Source organism: Bufo bufo, chromosome 1 (assembly GCF_905171765.1).
Source record: "Bufo bufo chromosome 1, aBufBuf1.1, whole genome shotgun sequence".
Lineage (NCBI taxonomy): Eukaryota > Metazoa > Chordata > Amphibia > Anura > Bufonidae > Bufo > Bufo bufo.
In genome coordinates this window covers 227161266-227181445 of record NC_053389.1, presented here as the reverse complement: position 1 = coordinate 227181445, position 20180 = coordinate 227161266, and the positions used below count along the sequence as shown (strand labels likewise).

General features: G+C 44.3%; 1 protein-coding gene across 1 annotated transcript; it reads right to left on the bottom strand.

The window, feature by feature from the left end:
- Positions 1-962: 962 nt before the first annotated feature.
- LOC120986930 (hepatitis A virus cellular receptor 2 homolog) lies at positions 963-19802 on the bottom strand. Its single transcript, XM_040415615.1, has 4 exons — positions 19497-19802; positions 17941-18041; positions 11297-11381; positions 963-1048 (listed from the first exon to the last, which is right to left on the bottom strand). The coding sequence occupies exons 1-4, from the start codon at positions 19735-19737 to the stop codon at positions 1023-1025; spliced, it is 453 nt and encodes a 150-aa protein (XP_040271549.1). The 5' UTR covers positions 19738-19802; the 3' UTR covers positions 963-1022.
- Between the last annotated feature and the right edge of the window lie 378 nt (positions 19803-20180).

The following is a 20180-nucleotide window of genomic DNA, read 5'->3' as shown; positions in this document are numbered from 1 at the left end:
TTATTATTTTTTTTCATCCCCTCTGTGGCCAAAAAAGCAGTGGTTCCCTCTGCTGAAGCTCCTTTCAGTTTAGAGCCCATGGATACTTCCCTGGAGTCAAGATCTGTTGTCGCAGGGTCCAGTCTACCATCCCAAAGTGGAAAGGTTACATCTGGCGGCTTGGAACCTGAAAGGGTGACATTGAAGTCGAAGGGCTTATCAGACACCATAATTAATACCATGGCAGCTAGCAGGTATGAGTGACTTCAAAGATTTACTCTAAAGTCTGGAGAAGGTTCTGTAGTTGGTGTTCTCAATCTGGAAGTTCCTTCCAGAAATTTTCCATTCAAGCTATTTTGGGATTATTGCAAACAAGGTATTTGGACGCAATCCTCTCTCAAATCCTAAGAGTCCACATTTCAGCATTGAGTTTGGTGTTCGATGGAAAAAATTGCAGATCACCCATGGTTTATCAGATTTTAAAAAGGGGCAGACAGGTTCAAACCAACGATTCCTCCCTGGGATCTTAATTTTAGTTTTATCTGGGTTAACAATACCCCCCCCCCCCTTTAAACACCTGTCAGAAGTCTCGCTGAAGTACATTTCATTAAAAAACCCTATTTCTAGTAGCAATTACCTGAGCATGTAGAGTAAGCGAGATCCAAGCTCTAAAAATAGTGGAACCATTCTGCAATATCCCCCCCCCCCCCCACCCCCAGAAAAATTAATCTGTTATCTCATGGTATGCCATCATGGAGGAGACGGAGGAGGGTCAAATTTATCTTCCTGTCCCTACCTGGTTGGAGGCGGGTCATCTCTCATAGTATGCAGTCATGGAGGATTTATGAAAGGGAAATTACCGGTAAGTAATATGCTTTTTTTTTTTTCTTCAAAATATTTAAAACATATATTCCCCAATAAACTGCCTTCTAGTGGTCGCTAGTCTTCTCCAGCGGCTGTGATAAGTGCCCGTTTTTAGCAGACAAGCCCAAAGTACATGTGTTAAATGGCAGCCAATATAATGTGGGCCAGACATTCAGGGCTTAGCCTCTGTTCCCCTTCATGATGCCTGCAAAGACAAGAAAATCACTCAGAGGGACGATATTGAAGAAAATGGCACAAGATGGGAGATGTGCACTCATATTCCATGCATTTTATCTATATATAAATATAAATTTTTATATTTTTATTTTTTACAGATGGTTTACTGACACATTTCTGAGCAAGATTCCTCCCTTCCCATATGTAGTTTTTCTGCAAATTATAGAATGCTTTGTACGGAGGGCGACAAGTCTTTCTGTGTGAGATGCACATGGAAGGAAGACTGAATACAGTATGGACAGTTGTCTGCATGAAGCCTTGGTATGTAAAATCTAACTTCCTGGCTGAAGATTAATAATTCTGCCTGTCAGGCTGCTCTGTATAAACTTCATGTAGACTGAGTGTAGGTAAGGTCATGGAGGGGGTAACTATTTTAGAAATCACTGCATTTCTTCCATATGTATGTGTCATTAAACCTGGTAAATAGTGGTAACCTATCCAAAGGATAAGGCATCAATATCACATTGGCGGGGGCACAAGTCCCAGCACCCATGCCAATCGGCTGTTTTGAGACGCTGCAGCATTCACTGACGCTCTGGGGAGTGCAGCTGCCTCCCGGGTGCTTACCAAGTACAGCACCGTATATTGGCTGTGCTTGGTATTGCAGCTTTGTCCTATTGATTTGAATGGAGCTGAGCTGCATCTAGGCCATGTGACAATGTACGGTGATGTCACATGGCCTAGGAAGAGGCCACAGCGCTCAAAGCATCTGGCCACTTAACAGCTGATCGGTGGGGATCTCAGGCGTCTGACCCCCACTGATCTGATATTGATGACCTATCCTGAGAATACGTCATCAATATTAATTCCTGCAGAACCCCTTTTATGTTTCAAATGATTTATTGAAAATTTATAGCATATAAATGCATCCTGAGATACCAATGGTATAGACATTTTGTTCATACATAGAATAAAAAAACAAAAACAAAAAAAAATTACATTAACAATAATCAAAGGGAGATCCTACAGCGGTTATTTGCCAGAAGATGATAGAGTATCATAACCGTACATGTTCAAGTGGTCTATAGGCCTAGTATACTTGAGGCCTCCATACAAGATGCATCAAGTATTACAACGATATACTGTGTTGTACATTGGCGGAGTAGGAGGAGGAAACCCATGGCTCCCATAGTTTTTCAAAAGCCTCAAATGTGTCCATACGAATGGCTGAGAGCTTTTCATATAATAGAATCCTATTGACTATCCATAACTGCCTGAAAACTTAACGTATCAGATTTCCATTTAAACGCAATATGGATTCTGGCAGCCAGTAGTATATGTTGCGATAGTTTGAACTTGGCAAATGTCAGCCAAGGGGGCTTATCCCCTAAAAGACATAAGGAGGGATTGGGCTGGTAGTTGCATCCTAATACTGTAGAGATCAGTCTGCCTATTTTGGAACAGAACAGTCGGACATGGGGGCATGTCCACCAGATATGGTAGACTGTACCATCCTCACTACACCCTCTAAAACATAGCGGTGATACTTCTGGGTATATACGATGCAGCCTGAAGGGTACTAAATGGGTCCTGTGAAGGACTTTAACAGAGGTTTCTGCCAGTGTAGTTTGCCAAGAATTTTTGGTTAAGGTTTGGGAATGGAGAAACCACTCAAAGTGGGTATTCTTCCTGTATATCCCACTCCACCATATATGAAAGTTTAACTCCCTCAGGTGAGGGGTGGGTATAGGAAAAGTGATCAAATTTAAAACTTAACGTTTAATACACAAAATATAGAATAATGGGTCCCATGATAATGTGATACAATTATAGAAACAAAAAGGAGCAGCGCGGTTGTACACCAACGGTAAGTAGGTGCAAACAGCCAGAACTCATGTACAAAAAACTGTGCTCGGCGGCACTCAAAATAAACCCGGTGGTCCTACCGCTTGGATGAGATGCTCCTTGGAAACGCGACTGCACGTCCAGTGCTGATGGATGTGCACACCATTTGATGACGGCAGACGTATGAAACAGGGTGTAGGGGTGCTAGGATTGCTGACCCTAATGATACCCTAGGGCCCTACAATGGCCTAGATGGCACGACCACGGAACCCCGCGATCAGCCAAAGCAGGAACCTACCCCTGGAATTGTTGCGCCCTAATAAGCCCTCAGCTGCCTAGTCCCTACACGCATGTTTCGCAGACATAGATGAGTGAATAGCTCATCAGGGGAAACATGGAGCCTGGGCTGAGACTGTGCAGGGAACGCTGACAATATGTCAGAAACGGACACTGCACAGAGGCAAGAGTCGACCACAATCTAGATACAGAGGGAGTGTGGCCAAACAAATTACAAGGTGGAGAGGGCAAACTGATACTTGTCCTAACCACTGTTAAATATTGCTGGCGCATGGGCTGATGTAGCCTGAGGAAGTGTTTGAATCCACCGCCTTTTGAACCAAGACCGGCCCTCAGAACGAGGCTTGGTTCGGACACTCCCACCCATGGGTGGGAGTGTCCGAACCAAGCCTCGTTCTGAGGGCTACATCAGCCCATGCGCCAGCAATATTTAACAGTGGTTAGGACAAGTATCAGTTTGCCCTCTCCACCTTGTAATTTGTTTGGCCACACTCCCTCTGTATCTAGATTGTGGTCGACTCTTGCCTCTGTGCAGTGTCCGTTTCTGACATATTGTCAGCGTTCCCTGCACAGTCTCAGCCCAGGCTCCATGTTTCCCCTGATGAGCTATTCACTCATCTATGTCTGCGAAACATGCGTGTAGGGACTAGGCAGCTGAGGGCTTATTAGGGCGCAACAATTCCAGGGGTAGGTTCCTGCTTTGGCTGATCGCGGGGTTCCGTGGTCGTGCCATCTAGGCCATTGTAGGGCCCTAGGGTATCATTAGGGTCAGCAATCCTAGCACCCCTACACCCTGTTTCATACGTCTGCCGTCATCAAATGGTGTGCACATCCATCAGCACTGGACGTGCAGTCGCGTTTCCAAGGAGCATCTCATCCAAGCGGTAGGACCACCGGGTTTATTTTGAGTGCTGCCGAGCACAGTTTTTTGTACATGAGTTCTGGCTGTTTGCACCTACTTACCGTTGGTGTACAACCGCGCTGCTCCTTTTTGTTTCTATAATTGTATCACATTATCATGGGACCCATTATTCTATATTTTGTGTATTAAACGTTAAGTTTTAAATTTGATCACTTTTCCTATACCCTCCATTGATTCAGGTGGTCTCTAAGAAATTATCCCTCAGGTGAGGCATCAAGCATTCCATATAGTCTGTTTGTACAAAGAAAAAGTAACAAAGCGCTCAAAGGGAGTAAAATCTAAACTCAAATTGTCAATCTTCAGAGTGGAGGAATGAGAATACTTGATTAGCTGCGAATGACTCACTAGTAGGGAGATCAAACCTATCTTTAAAGTCATTCAGTGTGATCAATTTTCCCCTGACCAAGAACTTATGCAACGTTGTACATTTGTTGTTGATCCACCAACTGAAATCGGCTGCCCTAAGCCCTGGTGGGAAAGCAGGGTTGCCCATTATGTGGAGAAGTGGTATGTACTTAGACTGAAGGCCTAACTTGAATCTAACAGATCTCCACATCAATAGTGCTTGATATGATAGCGGTGAGTTGGAACGAACTGCCGTCGGTATAGGTAGGGTAGTCCAGAGTAGGGCTCTCCACGACCAAGGAGTAAGAAGTGACTGTTCTATTGAGACCCATAAGGGGTGTGCCTCTGGTTTCAAATGCGTCAGGAAAAGCTGAGCTAGTCTAGCGGTTTTATAGTATTTTATGAAGTCGGGTACTGAAAGACCCCCCCTTGTGTTTTATGTCGACACATAGTAGCCCGAGCGATACAGGCACGTTTATTACCCCAGATAAATTTCATTACATCCTTTTGTAGGTCATGGAGATCCCGACTTGGGACTTGTAATGGTATGGTACGGAAAAGATATAGGAGCTTAGGCAAGACTACCATTCTTATGTGTATCCTACCTATCCATGATATTGGTAACGTGCTCCAGGATTTAAGATCTTCTCTAATTGCACAGTATAGAGGAGTATAATTCAACTTATACATCATGTGAGGTTGGGTGGGCACTACAGTACCCAAATATGGGATATGGTTAGGTGAATATTGGAACTTGAGGTTTTGTAATAGGAGTGACTTTAGTGATGGGGAGGCATTGCATAACATAAGCTCTGATTTTTGATGATTGATATGAAGCCCAGAGGCTTCTGAAAAGGATTTCAGGATTTGTAAAAGGTTTAGTAGTGAAACAAGAGGGTTTGTAAGGGATAAGAGGAGGTCGTCCGCAAACAAGCTCAGCTTGTGTTCAGTGTTTCCTACTTTGATCCCCGTAACATTCTGGTCCTTCCTGATAGAAATGGCAAGGGGCTCCATTGCTAAAGCAAAGAGCCGGGGAGAGGGGGCACCCCTGGCGTGTACCCCTGAGTATTTGGATGGGAGCAGGGTTTATGGATGGAAGCTTAAGGTAGGCAACCGGAGTGGAATAAAGGGCCCTGACAGCCTGCACAAATGGACCTCTAATACCCATAGACTGAAGGACATGATTTAAATAATCCCATGTGACAGAATCAAAAGCCTTTTCTATGTCTAGAGCCAGGACAGCTAACGGAGTGGTCTGTTTATTTGCGACCATGATCAGATTAAGGATTTTTTGGATGTTATCGGGGGCTTCCCTACCTGGAATAAATCCTACCTGGTCTTTATCAATTAGACTAGGGAGAAGATTATTAAGTCGCCGAGCAAGGATGGATGTGAGAATTTTTGTATCTAGGTTCAATAATGATATCTGCCTATAATTAGACGGAGATAGGTGATCTTGCTTGGGAATGACCGTAATGTTGGCAGCTAGGAATTTGGGATGAGGGATATTGCCTTGCATAATATGGTTACAAAATTTGGTGATATGGGGGGTCAACAGTGAAGCAAATTATTTTTATTTTTTTATAGTAGGGGGCTGATAGACCGTCTGGGCCAGGTGCTTTACCCAATTTTAAGGCCTTAATTGTTAGTTCCACTTCCTCGTCCACTATTGCTTTGCCTAAGTCATTCACTGCTTCGGGAGATACCTGTGGTAACCTGATAGAGTTCAGGAAATAGCTATCCACTTGTCCCTGTCTACTCCCCGGCTTAGCATAGAGTTGTTGGTAAAATGTGTGAAAGGTTTTGTATATGGTTTCTGGGTTAGAGGATACCTGTCCTGACCTTGAGCGAATCTGAAACACCTGGTTCATTTTTTGTCTAGCTTTAAGTTGACGGGCCAACATCTTGTCAGGTTTGTTAGCGTATTTATACACTGCTCAAAAAAATAAAGGGAACACTTAAACACAATGTAACTCCAAGTCAATCACACTTCTGTGAAATCAAACTGTCCACTTAGGAAGCAACACTGAGTGACAATCAATTTCACATGCTGTTGTGCAAATGGGATGGACAACAGGTGAAAATTATAGGCAATTAGCAAGACACCCCCAATAAAGGAGTGGTTCTGCAGGTGGTGACCACAGACCACTTCTCAGTTCCTATGCTTCCTGGCTGATGTTGTTTTGGTCACTTTTGAATGCTAGCAGTGCTTTCACACTAGTGGTAGCATGAGACGGAGTCTACAACCCACACAAGTGGCTCAGGTAGTGCAGCTTATCCAGGATGGCACATCAATGCGAGCTGTGGCAAGAAGGTTTGCTGTGTCTGTCAGCGTAGTGTCCAGAGCATGGAGGCGCTACCAGGAGACAGGCCAGTACATCAGGAGACTTGGAGGAGGCCGTAGGAGGGCAACAACCCAGCAGCAGGACCGCTACCTCCGCCTTTGTGCAAGGAGGAACAGGAGGAGCACTGCCAGAGCCCTGCAAAATGACCTCCAGCAGGCCACAAATGTGCATGTGTCTGCTCAAACGGTCAGAAACAGACTCCATGAGGGTGATATGAGGGCCCGACGTCCACAGGTGGGGGTTGTGCTTACAGCCCAACACCGTGCAGGACGTTTGGCATTTGCCAGAGAACACCAAGATTGGCAAATTCGCCACTGGCGCCCTGTGCTCTTCACAGATGAAAGCAGGTTCACACTGAGCACATGTGACAGACGTGACAGAGTCTGGAGACGCCGTGGAGAACGTTCTGCTGCCTGCAACATCCTCCAGCATGACCGGTTTGGCATTGGGTCAGTAATGATGTGGGGTGGCATTTCTTTGCAGGGCCGCACAGCTCTCCATGTGCTCGCCAGAGGTAGTCTGACTGCCATTAGGTACCGAGATGAGATCCTCAGACCCCTTGTGAGACCATATGCTGGTGCGGTTGGCCCTGGGTTCCTCCTAATGCAAGACAATGCTAGACCTCATGTGGCTGGAGTGTGTCAGCAGTTCCTGCAAGATGAAGGCATTGATGCTATGGACTGGCCCGTCCGTTCCCCAGACCTGAATACAATTGAGCACATCTGGGACATCATGTCTCGCTCAATACACCAACGTCACATTGCACCATAGACTGTCCAGGAGTTGGCAGATGCTTTAGTCCAGGTCTGGGAGGAGATCCCTCAGGAGACCGTCCGCCACCTCATCAGGAGCATGCACAGGCGTTGTAGGGAGGTCATACAGGCACGTGGAGGCCACACACACTACTGAGCCTCATTTTGACTTGTTTTAAGGACATTACATCAAAGTTGGATCAGCCTGTAGTGTGTGTTTCCACTTTAATTTTGAGTCTGACTCCAAATCCAGACCTCCATGGGTTGAAAAATTTGATTTCCATTTTTAATTTTTGTGTGATTTTGTTGTCAGCACATTCAACTATGTAAAGAACAAAGTATTTCAGAAGAATATTTAATTCAGATCTAGGATGTGTTATTTTTGTGTTCCCTTTATTTTTTTGAGCAGTGTAGTAATAGGATGCGGTCCAACGTAAAGCTTTTTCTGTATGGTTTGTGAGAATAAAGTTTATTTGTAGTTTGGTGTTTATTTCTCTAAGCAGGTACAGTGAGGGAGCTCTTTGATGGGCCCTTACTAGTCTACTAAGTTTGGACTCAAAGTTTAGTAGGATAGCATGTCTCTCTTTTTAAAAGTGAGGCTTCCTTGATAATTTGACCCCTCCTAAAAGCTTTGTGAGATAGCCAGACCACAATAGGGTCTATCAGGGTCAGTATTTTCCAGGAAAAAATTGCTTTAAATTATCCTGGAGCCGATCACACACGGCAGGTCTGGACAATAATGATTCATTAAGTCTCCATGTGAAGAGACGACTTGTGGGGGTAGATGGGGTTACATCCAAAACAACCATATCGTGATCAGACCAGGACACCACTTGGTGTCTGCAGTAAGCTAAAAGCGGTAGGAGGGATGTGGAGATCAGGACCAAATCGATGCGGGTATATAGGTGATGAGCGGGTGAAGAGTAAGTATAGCTTCTCTGAGTGCTGTTGTGTTCCCTCCAGGAGTCAGCAATGGAAAGGGATTCCATAACATTCTTAATCTGGGTTCCTTGGGCAGTGGGACGTGGGGTGTTAGGAGGTGAGGAGCGATCCAGTAAGGGATTTATTACAAAGTTGAAGTCCCCTGCCCACATTAATTCATCATACCGTAGTGTTTCAAGTATGTGGCACATTTGAGTGAAAAAGGTAATCGGGCCTTCAGTTGGAGCATACACATTCACTATACACATTATTTTCCCCTCAAATTCACCTAGCAAGATAACATAGCGCCCCTCTGGATCAGAGATATGATTAGTTATCTGGAACGGAAAAGACTTCTGCAAAAGAGTGACTACTCCCCTTACTTTTGGTGCGAAACGTGGAAGAGAAAAATCTGGAGTAGCGGGGATGGAAGAATTTGGGATGGGAGGTAGGTGTAAAATTCATTTCCTGTATACATATATCTGGATTATGCCTAAGATAGGATGTAAGGGCCGTTTTGCGTTTCCTTGGGGGAGTTCAGACCCCGTACATTGTGTGACAACAACTCACACATGATCCCAGATATATATAGTGAAGCTTAGTATATCAAATTGTATAGACCATATAATGTAGTTAACGGTGAAAGCAAGGATCTCAATGAAAACAAACTAACAAACATAAATGACAGTAAATCTAACAATGCTGTTAGACAGCAGGAATGGCTGCGCCCAATATGGCCAGCAAAAACAAGTGGGCCAGATGTGGGTGTCAGGGGAATAATATCTATCCCTGGATCCACAAGAAAAAGCCCAACAACGGTAGGCAACATGGAAATCCAAATCGCTGTGTCCCTATCGGATAACCTGAGTGATACTCGTGTAGGAGGCCAAAATCAAAAAAACAATACCAGGCTGCACGGGGGGCCCAGTGAAGGGATGATCACGAGTGATAACATGACACGCTGGATTAGTGTCCCGTTCTTCCATGGACATGGAGGCGTGAGTCAGATCAGCTCGGTCAGTGTCCTGGGGATTTACTCGCTGATGAAGCGGTGGTGGGAACCCGAGTCCGGACTCTGGCCGGGCGCTGGGGCCTTGGAGGTGCAGTTGGTCTCTCCATGCTATCAACCCTTAATCCAGCTTGGCGTAATTTTTCAATCCCTTCGTCTGGGGTATGAACTGTATAGGAGCGAGAGTTCAGTTGAAAAGACAGGGCGAAGGGGGACCCCCATCTGTAGCGCACTTGTGCTTGTTGTAGCGCCTGTGTCACAGGTCTCATTTCCCTGCGCTTCCGAAGCGTTGTAGGCGCTAAGTCCGCATAAAGGTGCATCGCGGGAGGTCAGGCAGGGCTGACCTATTTCTTGCGGCATTTAGAATCATGTCCCTCACTTCAGGGTGGTGGAATTTCAGAACCACATCTCTAGGGGTGTCCGGGACGCGCGGTTTTTCCAGGGACCTATGTATTCTGTCCATCCGCAACTGACTCAGTTGGGCCTGGGGCAGTAAAGTGGCAAACAGTGAGCCCATAGTGGTTGGGAGGTCCTGGAAGGACTCGGGTAAGCCCCGGATCCGCAAGTTCCCTCTCCTGGACCTGTTCTCCAAATCTTCAAGCTTCGATTTCAAGTGCTTGTAATTGGAGAGAGTGTGAGTCAATGTCCTCCCTGTCGGCACCTATGGCGTCAGATAGTTTGTCCGCTTTGGACTCCAGGTCTGAGACCCTGTTCCCCAGATAATTTATCTGGCGGGAGAATTCCGCAACCGCCTGGGAAAGTTCGGTTCTAAAAAGGTTTGCTATATTAGCATAGAGATCTGCCTGACCTGTTTGTGAAGTCGCAGCGTCAGTGCGAGGTTCGCTCTCAATAGAGGCTGGGCTTGCCGGGGACACTGCCTTGTCCGCCATGATGGAATGCCTCGTGCTCCGGAAGATCTCCGGTAAGGTCTGCGATGCCGTCGATGTTCCCGGGATTTTAGCTCCCCTCTTGCCTCAGGCAGCCTTCTGTGACCCCTGCATGAGTGCTCAGGGCTTCTGGAGCCGATTAAACGGCGCTGTTGTAGGGAAATTGTCAGCGGTCAGAGCGGAGCTCACAGAGCCATGTCCTCCCTGAAAGCCGCGCGCATGCGCCCCCCTGCAGAACCCCTTTTAACTTGGGACTTGGGTCCATAATACTAACTCTAAAAAATGGTCTCTGATCACATCTGCAAAAGAATAGTATCAGAATGACAGTCGAGTATAATTCATAAGGTTCTGTTAATCCTCTCAACACTGATCAGTGCAAATAATGAGCTGGAACACTGCCTCTCAAAGTGACTAGGGCAAAGCTATAAGTAGGAATATGCAACTGTCTGATATAACCATGATGGGACTACTGTTTCCCCTTGGTCCAACCAGCAGGATTACAGATCACACACTGATGGCTTATTCTAAGCAAAGCTGATTTCTGCAACAGATATGTTTGTTTCCAGACACAAAGGCCTAGATTTACTAATGTGTCTGCACCAAAAATCTAAAGTGGTGCAATTTGGTGCATCTAGGGTTTTGTAAACCTCTCCCCCTACATGTTTGACCAGGGGTGGGGCCTAGTGGAGAAGTAGAGCCTTGTTGGGAAAACTATTTTTTTTTTGGCGCCACAATTCTGCAGTGAAAATCCATCTCGGGGTAAGCTAATCAATAGTTGGTATGGAGTCGGAGAGAACTATTTCCCTGCACCACATTTATCATCCAGCCTGAGCCCCTGTGATAAGTCTGGTGCAGGTCGAGACAGTCTGTCCCAGCTTGCCACCTACAGGACTAGTTAATCTAGGCAAATTTTTACGGTATTTCTATCACAACTTGCGGTTTCCAGCACTTACATGAATAGATGAGCAGAGGCATGAAGGCGAGGGAAAAAACGATGGTCACTCTTATAATGAAGCTGTAATTTATCTCTGTAATCTCCTAGAATATAAAGAGTAAAGAAATCTTGAATGTCATTAATTTCTTAAAGGGGTTGTCCACTTTATCGATGACCTATCCAGAGGATAGATCAATGTATTAGATCAGCAGGGGCCTGACTGCCGGCATCCCAACCGATCAGCTGTTTGAAGAGAACGCAGTGCTCATATGAACTGTGTTCCTCACGGTTTACCTGCTTGCCGTTGACAATGCAGAGAATACCAGGTGTAATTACAGCTCCTCAGTCCCATACACTTCCCCTTCACTAGAAATAGTATGGAGCCGTCCCATTGAAGTGAATGGGGACAGTGTAGTTGTAATTACACCTGCTCGCCTCTGAAATGTCAGTGAGCAGGTAAACCGTGAAGAGAAGGCGGTACTCGTATGAGCTCTGCGTGCTTGTGATTGCTAGGAGTCAGCCCCCCTCCCAACCTGATATAGGTCATCAATGTAAAGTGGACAACCTCCTTTTAATATAGTATGATCTCAGCTCCCCCCCCTTCTCCCCCCTCACAGGTCCTATAACGTTATTAGAACGCCTTCCTTAGCCGGCTTAGGCCCTCTGCTCTCCTACATGGTCAGAGCGGGGTTGCAGGATGTGTGGTCAGCGCTTGTCCAATGGATTTTGCTGGCTACTCCAGTCTAATGCATGAGAAAACATCCAGATTGTTCAAACGTTTAGACACTATGTTAATTCCATAATACAGGAAATGACTTCACTGAACCAACATTGGGTCTGCACGGCGCCCCGCTAAAATACATATGATCAGACATGGTACATGACCATCTTTTTCTAAAGGTGCATTCACATCCCTGTTCTGTCTTCCATTCTTCTGCTGGATCTATCTTTCTGTGATTGCCACAATATGGATGGTGGCAGCTGTAGCTTTCAACTGAGCGTGTGCGACCATCTCAGTGAGGTGGACAGAAATGAGGAAACTAACTAACAAATAGCAGGTGGTGCTATACCGTAATTACATTTTATCGAATAGTTCAGTGGCTATACTAAATTTATTACATACAATTATAAAGGTATTCCTATACAGGTGCTGGTTTGAAAAATGTAGAATATTATTTGGGGCACTATTTAACAGGTCCTGCTGGAGGCGCTGATGTAGGGTCCTAGGTTTCCTAGCAATGAGCCCTGAATGGGATTCCACACACTGCTGTAAGGTGGCTGACTTCTGTGTAGCATAATGATGATGCTGACAAATGGGAGTGGGCTGGTGAGGGGAGGGGGTCTCCTGTTTATACTGGGCGTTGCATTTGGTGTGTGCAGCTGCCATCAGTGCCAGTGCCCTGAACAGAGGCGGAGTACATGTATCAAAAAAAGTACCAAGTGCTCGTTTCTGAATGTTAGTCTGCCCCACCGACCCCTGATAATGGGCATTAGAAATGCATGGGGTCATTTTAGTAATTTACGGTAGCTTGTTGTGCTAGCGTGGTAACAGTGAAACAGGTTAGGGTGGGTTCAGATCATGTTTTTGCCATCCCTTTTAAGGGTCCATTCACACATCTGTAGGTGTTTTGCGGTCTGAAAATTGCGGATCCCGGCTGTGTGCGTTCCACATTTTGCAGACTGCACATTGACAATAGGCAATAATAGAATTGCCTATGGTCTGCAAATGCGGGCAAGAATAGGATATGCTCCTATATTTTTAGCGGGGCTGCGGAACTGATCTACGGATCTTGAAATGAATGGGTCTGTACCCGTTCCGCAAAATTGCGGAACGGATGCAGACCCAGAACAATGGACGTGTGCATGGACCCTAACAGATACATTGTAGTAAACAAAAAAAATAAAAAATCCAAAAGCACACCACGCTCTTGTATCCTGCAGAGTCCAGTATACGATGTCCCTTTTTATATACAATGGAACTCTATGGTGAACAGATGCCACTGTATGGCATCAGCCTGAGGCATTCCTTAATGTTTTTTGTGCACGTTAAATGGATGGTAAAAACGTGATGAAAACTCAGCCTTACTGCAATAGAGGTGTTCCCTTCCACCAGGATGGTCAGGGGAGGGAAGGAGGATCTATGCCACCACTGCTAAGGAGAAATCGGTCACCTGATGTATAAGAGGTACAAGTGCTCTAGAATTAGCAGGTTCCCAATTTAATGTCCTCCTTGATATCTAATTTTGGGGTACAGGGATCCATTACTGGACAAGACCTCTAGTGATGTGTCAAAAATCTGATACAGCAGAGGTGGTTATTTCCTCTAGCATTGCCCAGGTTTGAATAATGCAGGCACGGGGTGATAGAATATTACATGCTAAGGTGTCCTAGTAATTTTACTAGGGTCGCCCCAAATGGAGACCAGGTCTGTGGTTAGTGTAAATCTTTTAATGTATATAATTCCTTAGGGTATGTTCTATGATTTTGCGGATACCACGAAATGGACATGCGTATGCGGACTAACTGCTGTCCATCTTTTGCAGCCCCATTGAAGTGAATGGGTCCGCATCCAAAATGCAGACAAAAAAAATACATTTGTGTGCATGAGCCCTTAAAAAGCATTAAATGGGTTACCTACTCTATGTGCAGACAATCCCAGTGGTGGTAAGCTGTGGCCAAGTTTAAAAAAATAAATACAATTGTCTGTCCACCTTCTGACTCCCCTGATGGACTGGAGGTGGCTTGGTTCCAAGTGCAAGAACTTCACATCACTGCTCCTTACCACCATTGGGGTGGTTGGCTCTTAGGCCAGGCAACTCCTTAAGAGCTATTCATCTAGTGGTGGCTGCAAACTGCCAGATTTGTCTTTTTAATGCTTGTCTATACAGGGGACTTGGAGCGTTGAAGCTGATCAGCACAGAGACCTTGCAAGAAGTCAGGGCAAAGCAGAAGCAGTCATCTCATAAGGGATGGGAAAAATCCTTTATGGAAAAACATGTGTTCACCTGTTCTTTTAAGGAGAAAACTTACTATAATGGCTAAGGACTTGGTCACCTCTACAGCTGCCTCTGGGGTGCTTGTTATCTTCATCTCTGTAGGTGATGCTTCCTAAAGAAGAAAGATGTAGACCTCTGATGAAATATGCAGAACAAGTCCCTGTCCACTTGACTCTTCAACCTCAGGCCTAGTTCACATCTCCGCTTGGAGATCCCGCACAGACAGATTTTTATTTTGCCTGCAATGAGGTCCGGTGTCTGGCCGATTGCCAGCATTTGCACCAGATCTCCGAAGCAGAAAACGAGGGATAACTGCAATTTGGGAGAAACGTACCCCAGACTGTCCACCATTTCGAGAACTTTACTGCTGTACTCCCACAATAAAATGCTGCTTGCTGGATGGTACTGATGTGTATTCCTTATATAGCAATAGTTGGTCACTGAATGAGCTTGGTGTGTGTTCATGATCTAAACTCTAACTAGAGATGAGCGAATTTCATGAAATTCGTTCACACCTTTGTATTCTGGTAAAAGGTGAATTGCGTTCTTGATTCCGTTACTACGGACCATAACGCAATTCTCTGACGGAATGCCTTTAGAGGCATTTATCTCCTGCATAACGGAAATGGAACGGATCCGTTTTGCAGCCCATAGACTTCTATTCTGATGGGATGAATAACGGAATGCCTCTAAAGGCATTTCGTTATGGATTTCATTACCACGGACCATAACGCAACTTGCCTTTTTACCACAAAACAATGTGAATGAATTTCACAATATGAAATGCACTCATCTCTATCTAACCATAAAGTATTTAAACACTAGATCATACTGTGTTCACTATGGCACTATTAATTGGACACTAGCGCACTTTTTCTACTGGACAGTGCTTTTGTATGATCAGTTTATGCAGGATTATGTGGACATTTTTACACTAGGTGGCAGTTTATATGGCACTATTTAAGTACTGGATGGTACTGTTTTAACTGTGGAAGGTATAGCAATGTTAAAAACAAAATGGACTGATGGTTTCTGTAATATTTAGCTCAGGGGCACCACACACATTGAGTACTTCATAATCCTGATCTTTTCCTATACAACTCTGCAAGTTCCTTCCAAAGCCCACTCCATTACACTCCTCTAAAGACTAGTAAGGCATAATTAGAGAAGTCAGGACCACCCACAACCCATCGCCTCTGCCACTGCATTTGTCTCCTGAAATACTCTGTGCAGATATGTTTACACATTCCTATAGCCTACACTAATGTGTTCACTTACTTTAATTGGCAGTATTTCTCTCAATGTTCCCTCAGGTTCTGTGGGATTCAAAGTCTCTTCATCAAACACTTTCTAAAAAATAAAAGAAATGGTGAGAAACCAGAACTCCTTGTAAATGATAGTTGTGTTCAAAATAATAGCAGTCAGACATCACTAACCAGATCAATCACTGTTTTTAGTAGAAATTATATTTCTACATGGCAAATAATTTACTAGCAGGTGTAGAGTAATAGAAATCCAACTGACCCAAGAGTCATGATATGCATCCTGCTGATTCTGTGTAATTGAAAGGGGCATGTTCAAAATAGCAGTGTGGAGTTCAATGAGTGAGGTCATTCATTCTTTGAAAAACAGGTGGCAATTATTGCCCTTATTTAAAGAGCTTCTATCACCAGATTTGGTCCTATTTAGCTGACTGACACTAGCGATATGGTAGTGTCAGCAGTCCATAACAGTGTTCTTACTTATCATCTGTCTGCTGCCGTTCACCTTAAAAACGTACTTTTATAGATATGCTAATGAGCCTCTAGGTGCTATGTGGGCGTCATTAGCACCTAGAGGGCTCAGTCCACTAACCATTTCAGCCGCCCATCGCGTCCCTTCAGCCCGTCCCGCTCCTGTTGATTGACGTGAAACTTCTTAGTATCTCGTACCAATTCCCACGCCTGCGCTTCTGTATTCTCCCGGCGCCGGTTTCCTCACTGCACCAACTACGTTACAGTGAGGAAGCCGGCACCAGGAGCGCGGCATTCACTCACTGCGCCGAATACAGAAGCGCACTGCGCAGGCGCGGGAATTGGTGCGAGATACTGAGAAGTTTCACGTCCATCAACAAAAGCGGGGCGGGCTGGAGGGACGCGATGGGCGGCTGAAATAGTTAGTGGACGGAGCCCTCTAGGTGCTAATGACGCTCACATAGCATCTAGAGGCTCATTAGCATATCTATAAAAGTGCTTTTTTTAAGGTGAACGGCAGCAGACAGATAAGTAAGAACACTGTTATGGACTGCTGACACTAGCACATCGCTAGTGTCAGTCAGCTAAATAGGACCAAATCTGGTGATGGAAGCCCTTGAAGGAAGGCAGCGAATTTTGTACATGCTGGTTACAATGCATTTCTCTCAAATTCTGAGGAATAGGGGTCGTTCCAGACATTGTTCAGAAGAACAGTGTACCTTGATTAAAAAGTTGAATGGAGAGGGGAAAACCTATAAAGTGCAGAAAATTATAGGCTGCTCAGCTGAAATGATCGCAAATTCTTTAAAATGGCAACCAAAACCTGAAAGACTTGGAAGAAAGCGAAAAACTACCATTCGAATGGATAGAAGAATAGCCAAAATGGCAAGGACTCAGACAACAATCAGCTCCAGGAAGATCAAAGAAGGTCTAAAGTTACCTGTGACTACTGTTACAATGAGAAGACTCCTATGTGAAGCCAAGCTATCTGAAAGAAGCCCCCGCAAAGTCCCACTGTGAAAAAAAGACATGTGCTGTAGAGGTTACAATTTGCCAAAGAGCACATTGACTGGCCTAAAGAGACATTTTGTGGACTGATGAAGGTAAGATTGTTCTTTTTGGGTCTAGTGGCCGGAGATAGCTTGTCAGATGACCCCCAAACACTGAATTCAAGCCACAGTACAATGTGAAGACAGTGAAGCATGGTGGCGATATTTCTCATACTAAGGTGTTGGACCTATTTATCGCATACCAGGGAATCATGGATCAGTTGGAATACATCAGAATACTTGAAGAGGTCATGCTGCCTTATGCTAAAGAGGAAATGCCCTTGAAATGAGTGTTCCAACAAGACAACGACCCAAACACACCACTAAACGTGCAACATCTTGGTTCCAGACCAATCACCGGATCTTAATCCAATAGAAAACTTGTGGGGTGGCAAAACCAAGAAATGGAGAACTGTGGAATGTAGACGCATCATCCTGGGCTGGAATACCTGTTCACAGGTGCCAGAGGTTGACTCCATGTAACACAGATGTACAGCAGTTCTCAGAAATGGTGCTTATACAACTAAATATTAGTTAAGTGATTCAAAGGAAAGCAAAATCTTCAAACATTTTTCGGTTTATATAGTTAATGTTTGAGTTTGTAAAGACTAATACAAACACTGCTATTTTTTTATATTTTTTTTTAACAGTCTAATATTTTTACTTTTCTTCATGTTTTGATTTGGAATAGAATGTGTAGTGTCCCCAATGCATTTGTGTGTATGGAAATAAAAGCTATTAGAAGCATTTTGAGCTTTATTCACTTTTTTTAAACACACTTATTTTGAACAGATCTGTATAAGCATACATGGTGGTGCCTTCCAGTTTCTGGGAGTATTGCCTCTGCTCTCCCTGTAAATGACATTGACTTAGAACGGCATCTACCTCAATTTCCTTGTGAGTGACTTTAGGATGTGTAGATTCTTTAGGGACATAAACCAGAGCAACCCTAGGATCATTCAGAACCTCCTCATGTTTCACATGCTCTGAAACAAATTAAAAAAAATTGGAATATACATTAATTTTGGGTATGGTTCATAGATGTTGCAGTAATCCCAGTACTAAGGTTCATATATGCTGCAGTAATCCTATGTGTGATGTATTAGAGCCAATACTACACTAGTACAATGTAACATCCACTAATACTGTATTCTATAGCATAAATGAATGTGTGTATTAGATAAAATACTACATAACTGCACAATGTACAAGAATATAACCAACACTGGTTTTGTGTGCATGACCGTAAATGAGGCATCCGTGTGAATGTAGATTTCTAATGCTAATCTGTTTTCCCTTAGTCCTAACAGCGGAAAATATGGGATATTTCTTTCCCTGTTTACTAGTAGGACAAATGGAATTTTTAAACACTACTTTACTAGAGCCCATTGAGCCTATTAAAGGACATTTAGTCCCTCCCACCTTGTGTTTATTAAAAAGTAACCTAACTAAGACAGGAATCTTGTGCTGCAAGATTAAGGGAAACAGATTAATTTTAGAAATCTGTTTCCTTGCACCCTGCTAGCAGCACTATAATAAGGATTTGGCAAGAAGTAACCCCACAGGGAGGACACTCCTGTCTAGTGGAACTTTTTGAACTGACTTCCTGAAAGCTAAGAATTAGAAATATATAAAAAATATAATATAATATAGTAAACTTCAGCCATGGAAAAGCATGAAATTAGAGAATTATCTCCTAGGAATTTATGCTAAACCTTAAAGGCCCCCATACATAGTGTATTGTTAGCCGAACCCACAGCGAACAATTTGTTGACAGATCAATATGTATAAGGAGCGCCCAACACTCCCCTCCTCCTAACAGTTTTGCCATCAGTGTCAGTGGCCTTCCTCAGGATAGGTCATCAATATCAAATCAGTGGGGTGCAACACCCGGCACCCCGCCCCCCGCCAATCAGCTGTATGAAGAGAAGGCACGTGCCGTGCACCAGTGCTATCATGTCTCTTCCGGCTTGCTGCTATGTCTATGGCAAGCAGAAAGAGAGAGAAGACTGCACGCTCGCATGGCGCATGCCTTCTCTTCATACAGCTAGGATAGGTCCTCAATATTAAAAGCCTGTAAAACTCCTTTAAATTTCACCATCTTTTTTTTTTGGTTGAAATTGTCGGTTTTGATCAACTGTAGACTAATGTGTATGGCCACCTTGAGAATATATTTTGTTCTTGATGGGATGAAATCCACCTTTCCCATTCTGATCTCCAAGCAAATCATCCAGTTATAGAACAGGTACTCTAATTCTGCATCCTATGTCTAAGAATATAACTCTAATGCTACTCCCTATGCACAAAGAAAAATAACCACTATATTACTGCCTGATGTGTACAAACGAACTGCTATAATACAGCCCCCTATGTACAAGTTATAAGCACTATAATTCTGCCCTTCTGTGGCGAGGTTGTTACTCTGGCCTTTAGGACCTTACCTCTCTTTACATCGGTCTGCTCCTTTAGGTCATTGAAGAGTCCTGGAACCTCCACTCGGCAGCAGTATTTTCCAGTATCGTCCATAGTTGCCCCGATGATGGTAAGGGTCACGTCGCCCTGTTCAAGGTCTCCATTGAGCTGGTATTTGTCAGATCTTCTCCAGGTCACTTTGCTGCCATCAGTCCAGATGATCTCATTGTTACAGCTAGAAAGTGAACAGACGCCTCGCCCCCAGCACATGCTGTACTTGTGTGTGTACCGTATACTTGCAGGTGATCTGCACAATACCTGGGAATGATTGCACCTGATCTGTTCGTAGGAAAGCTGTGGAAACACATTAGAGTTAGATTGCACCTTGTTGTTCAATTTTATTTGTAAATGTGTTTCTGGAAAGGCTTGGTGTCAGCACTGCAAATCCATCATGAACTTTACTAGAGCCCTGAACAGTAAATCTGCAGCGATACCTGAGTGGTTTGATGTATAGGAGACTGGGAAAGTTGGTTGACAGATCATCTAGGAATCTACAGTCTTTGCTCTATATACATTTTCAAATGAATGCCCCTTTTTAAGGAGAACATTGGGGAAAAACTATGGAACACTGGTTGTATCAGGGGAAATACAGTATACAAGATGCATTCTTACCTGGGTGAAACAGGAGGAGCAGTCCAACAGTGATGAGCCCC

Excerpts from the sequence above, each read along its gene's own strand:
- LOC120986930 (XM_040415615.1), bottom strand. The coding sequence starts at position 19,737 with ATGTGCTGGGGGCGAGGCGTCTGTTCACTTTCTAGCTGTAACAATGAG. Across the intron at positions 18,042-19,496 it reads GCAGACCGATGTAAAGAGAG|AGCATGTGAAACATGAGGAG; the intron begins GTAAGGTCCTAA and ends AATTTGTTTCAG. Across the intron at positions 11,382-17,940 it reads TCACTCACAAGGAAATTGAG|GAGATTACAGAGATAAATTA; the intron begins GTAGATGCCGTT and ends TTTATATTCTAG.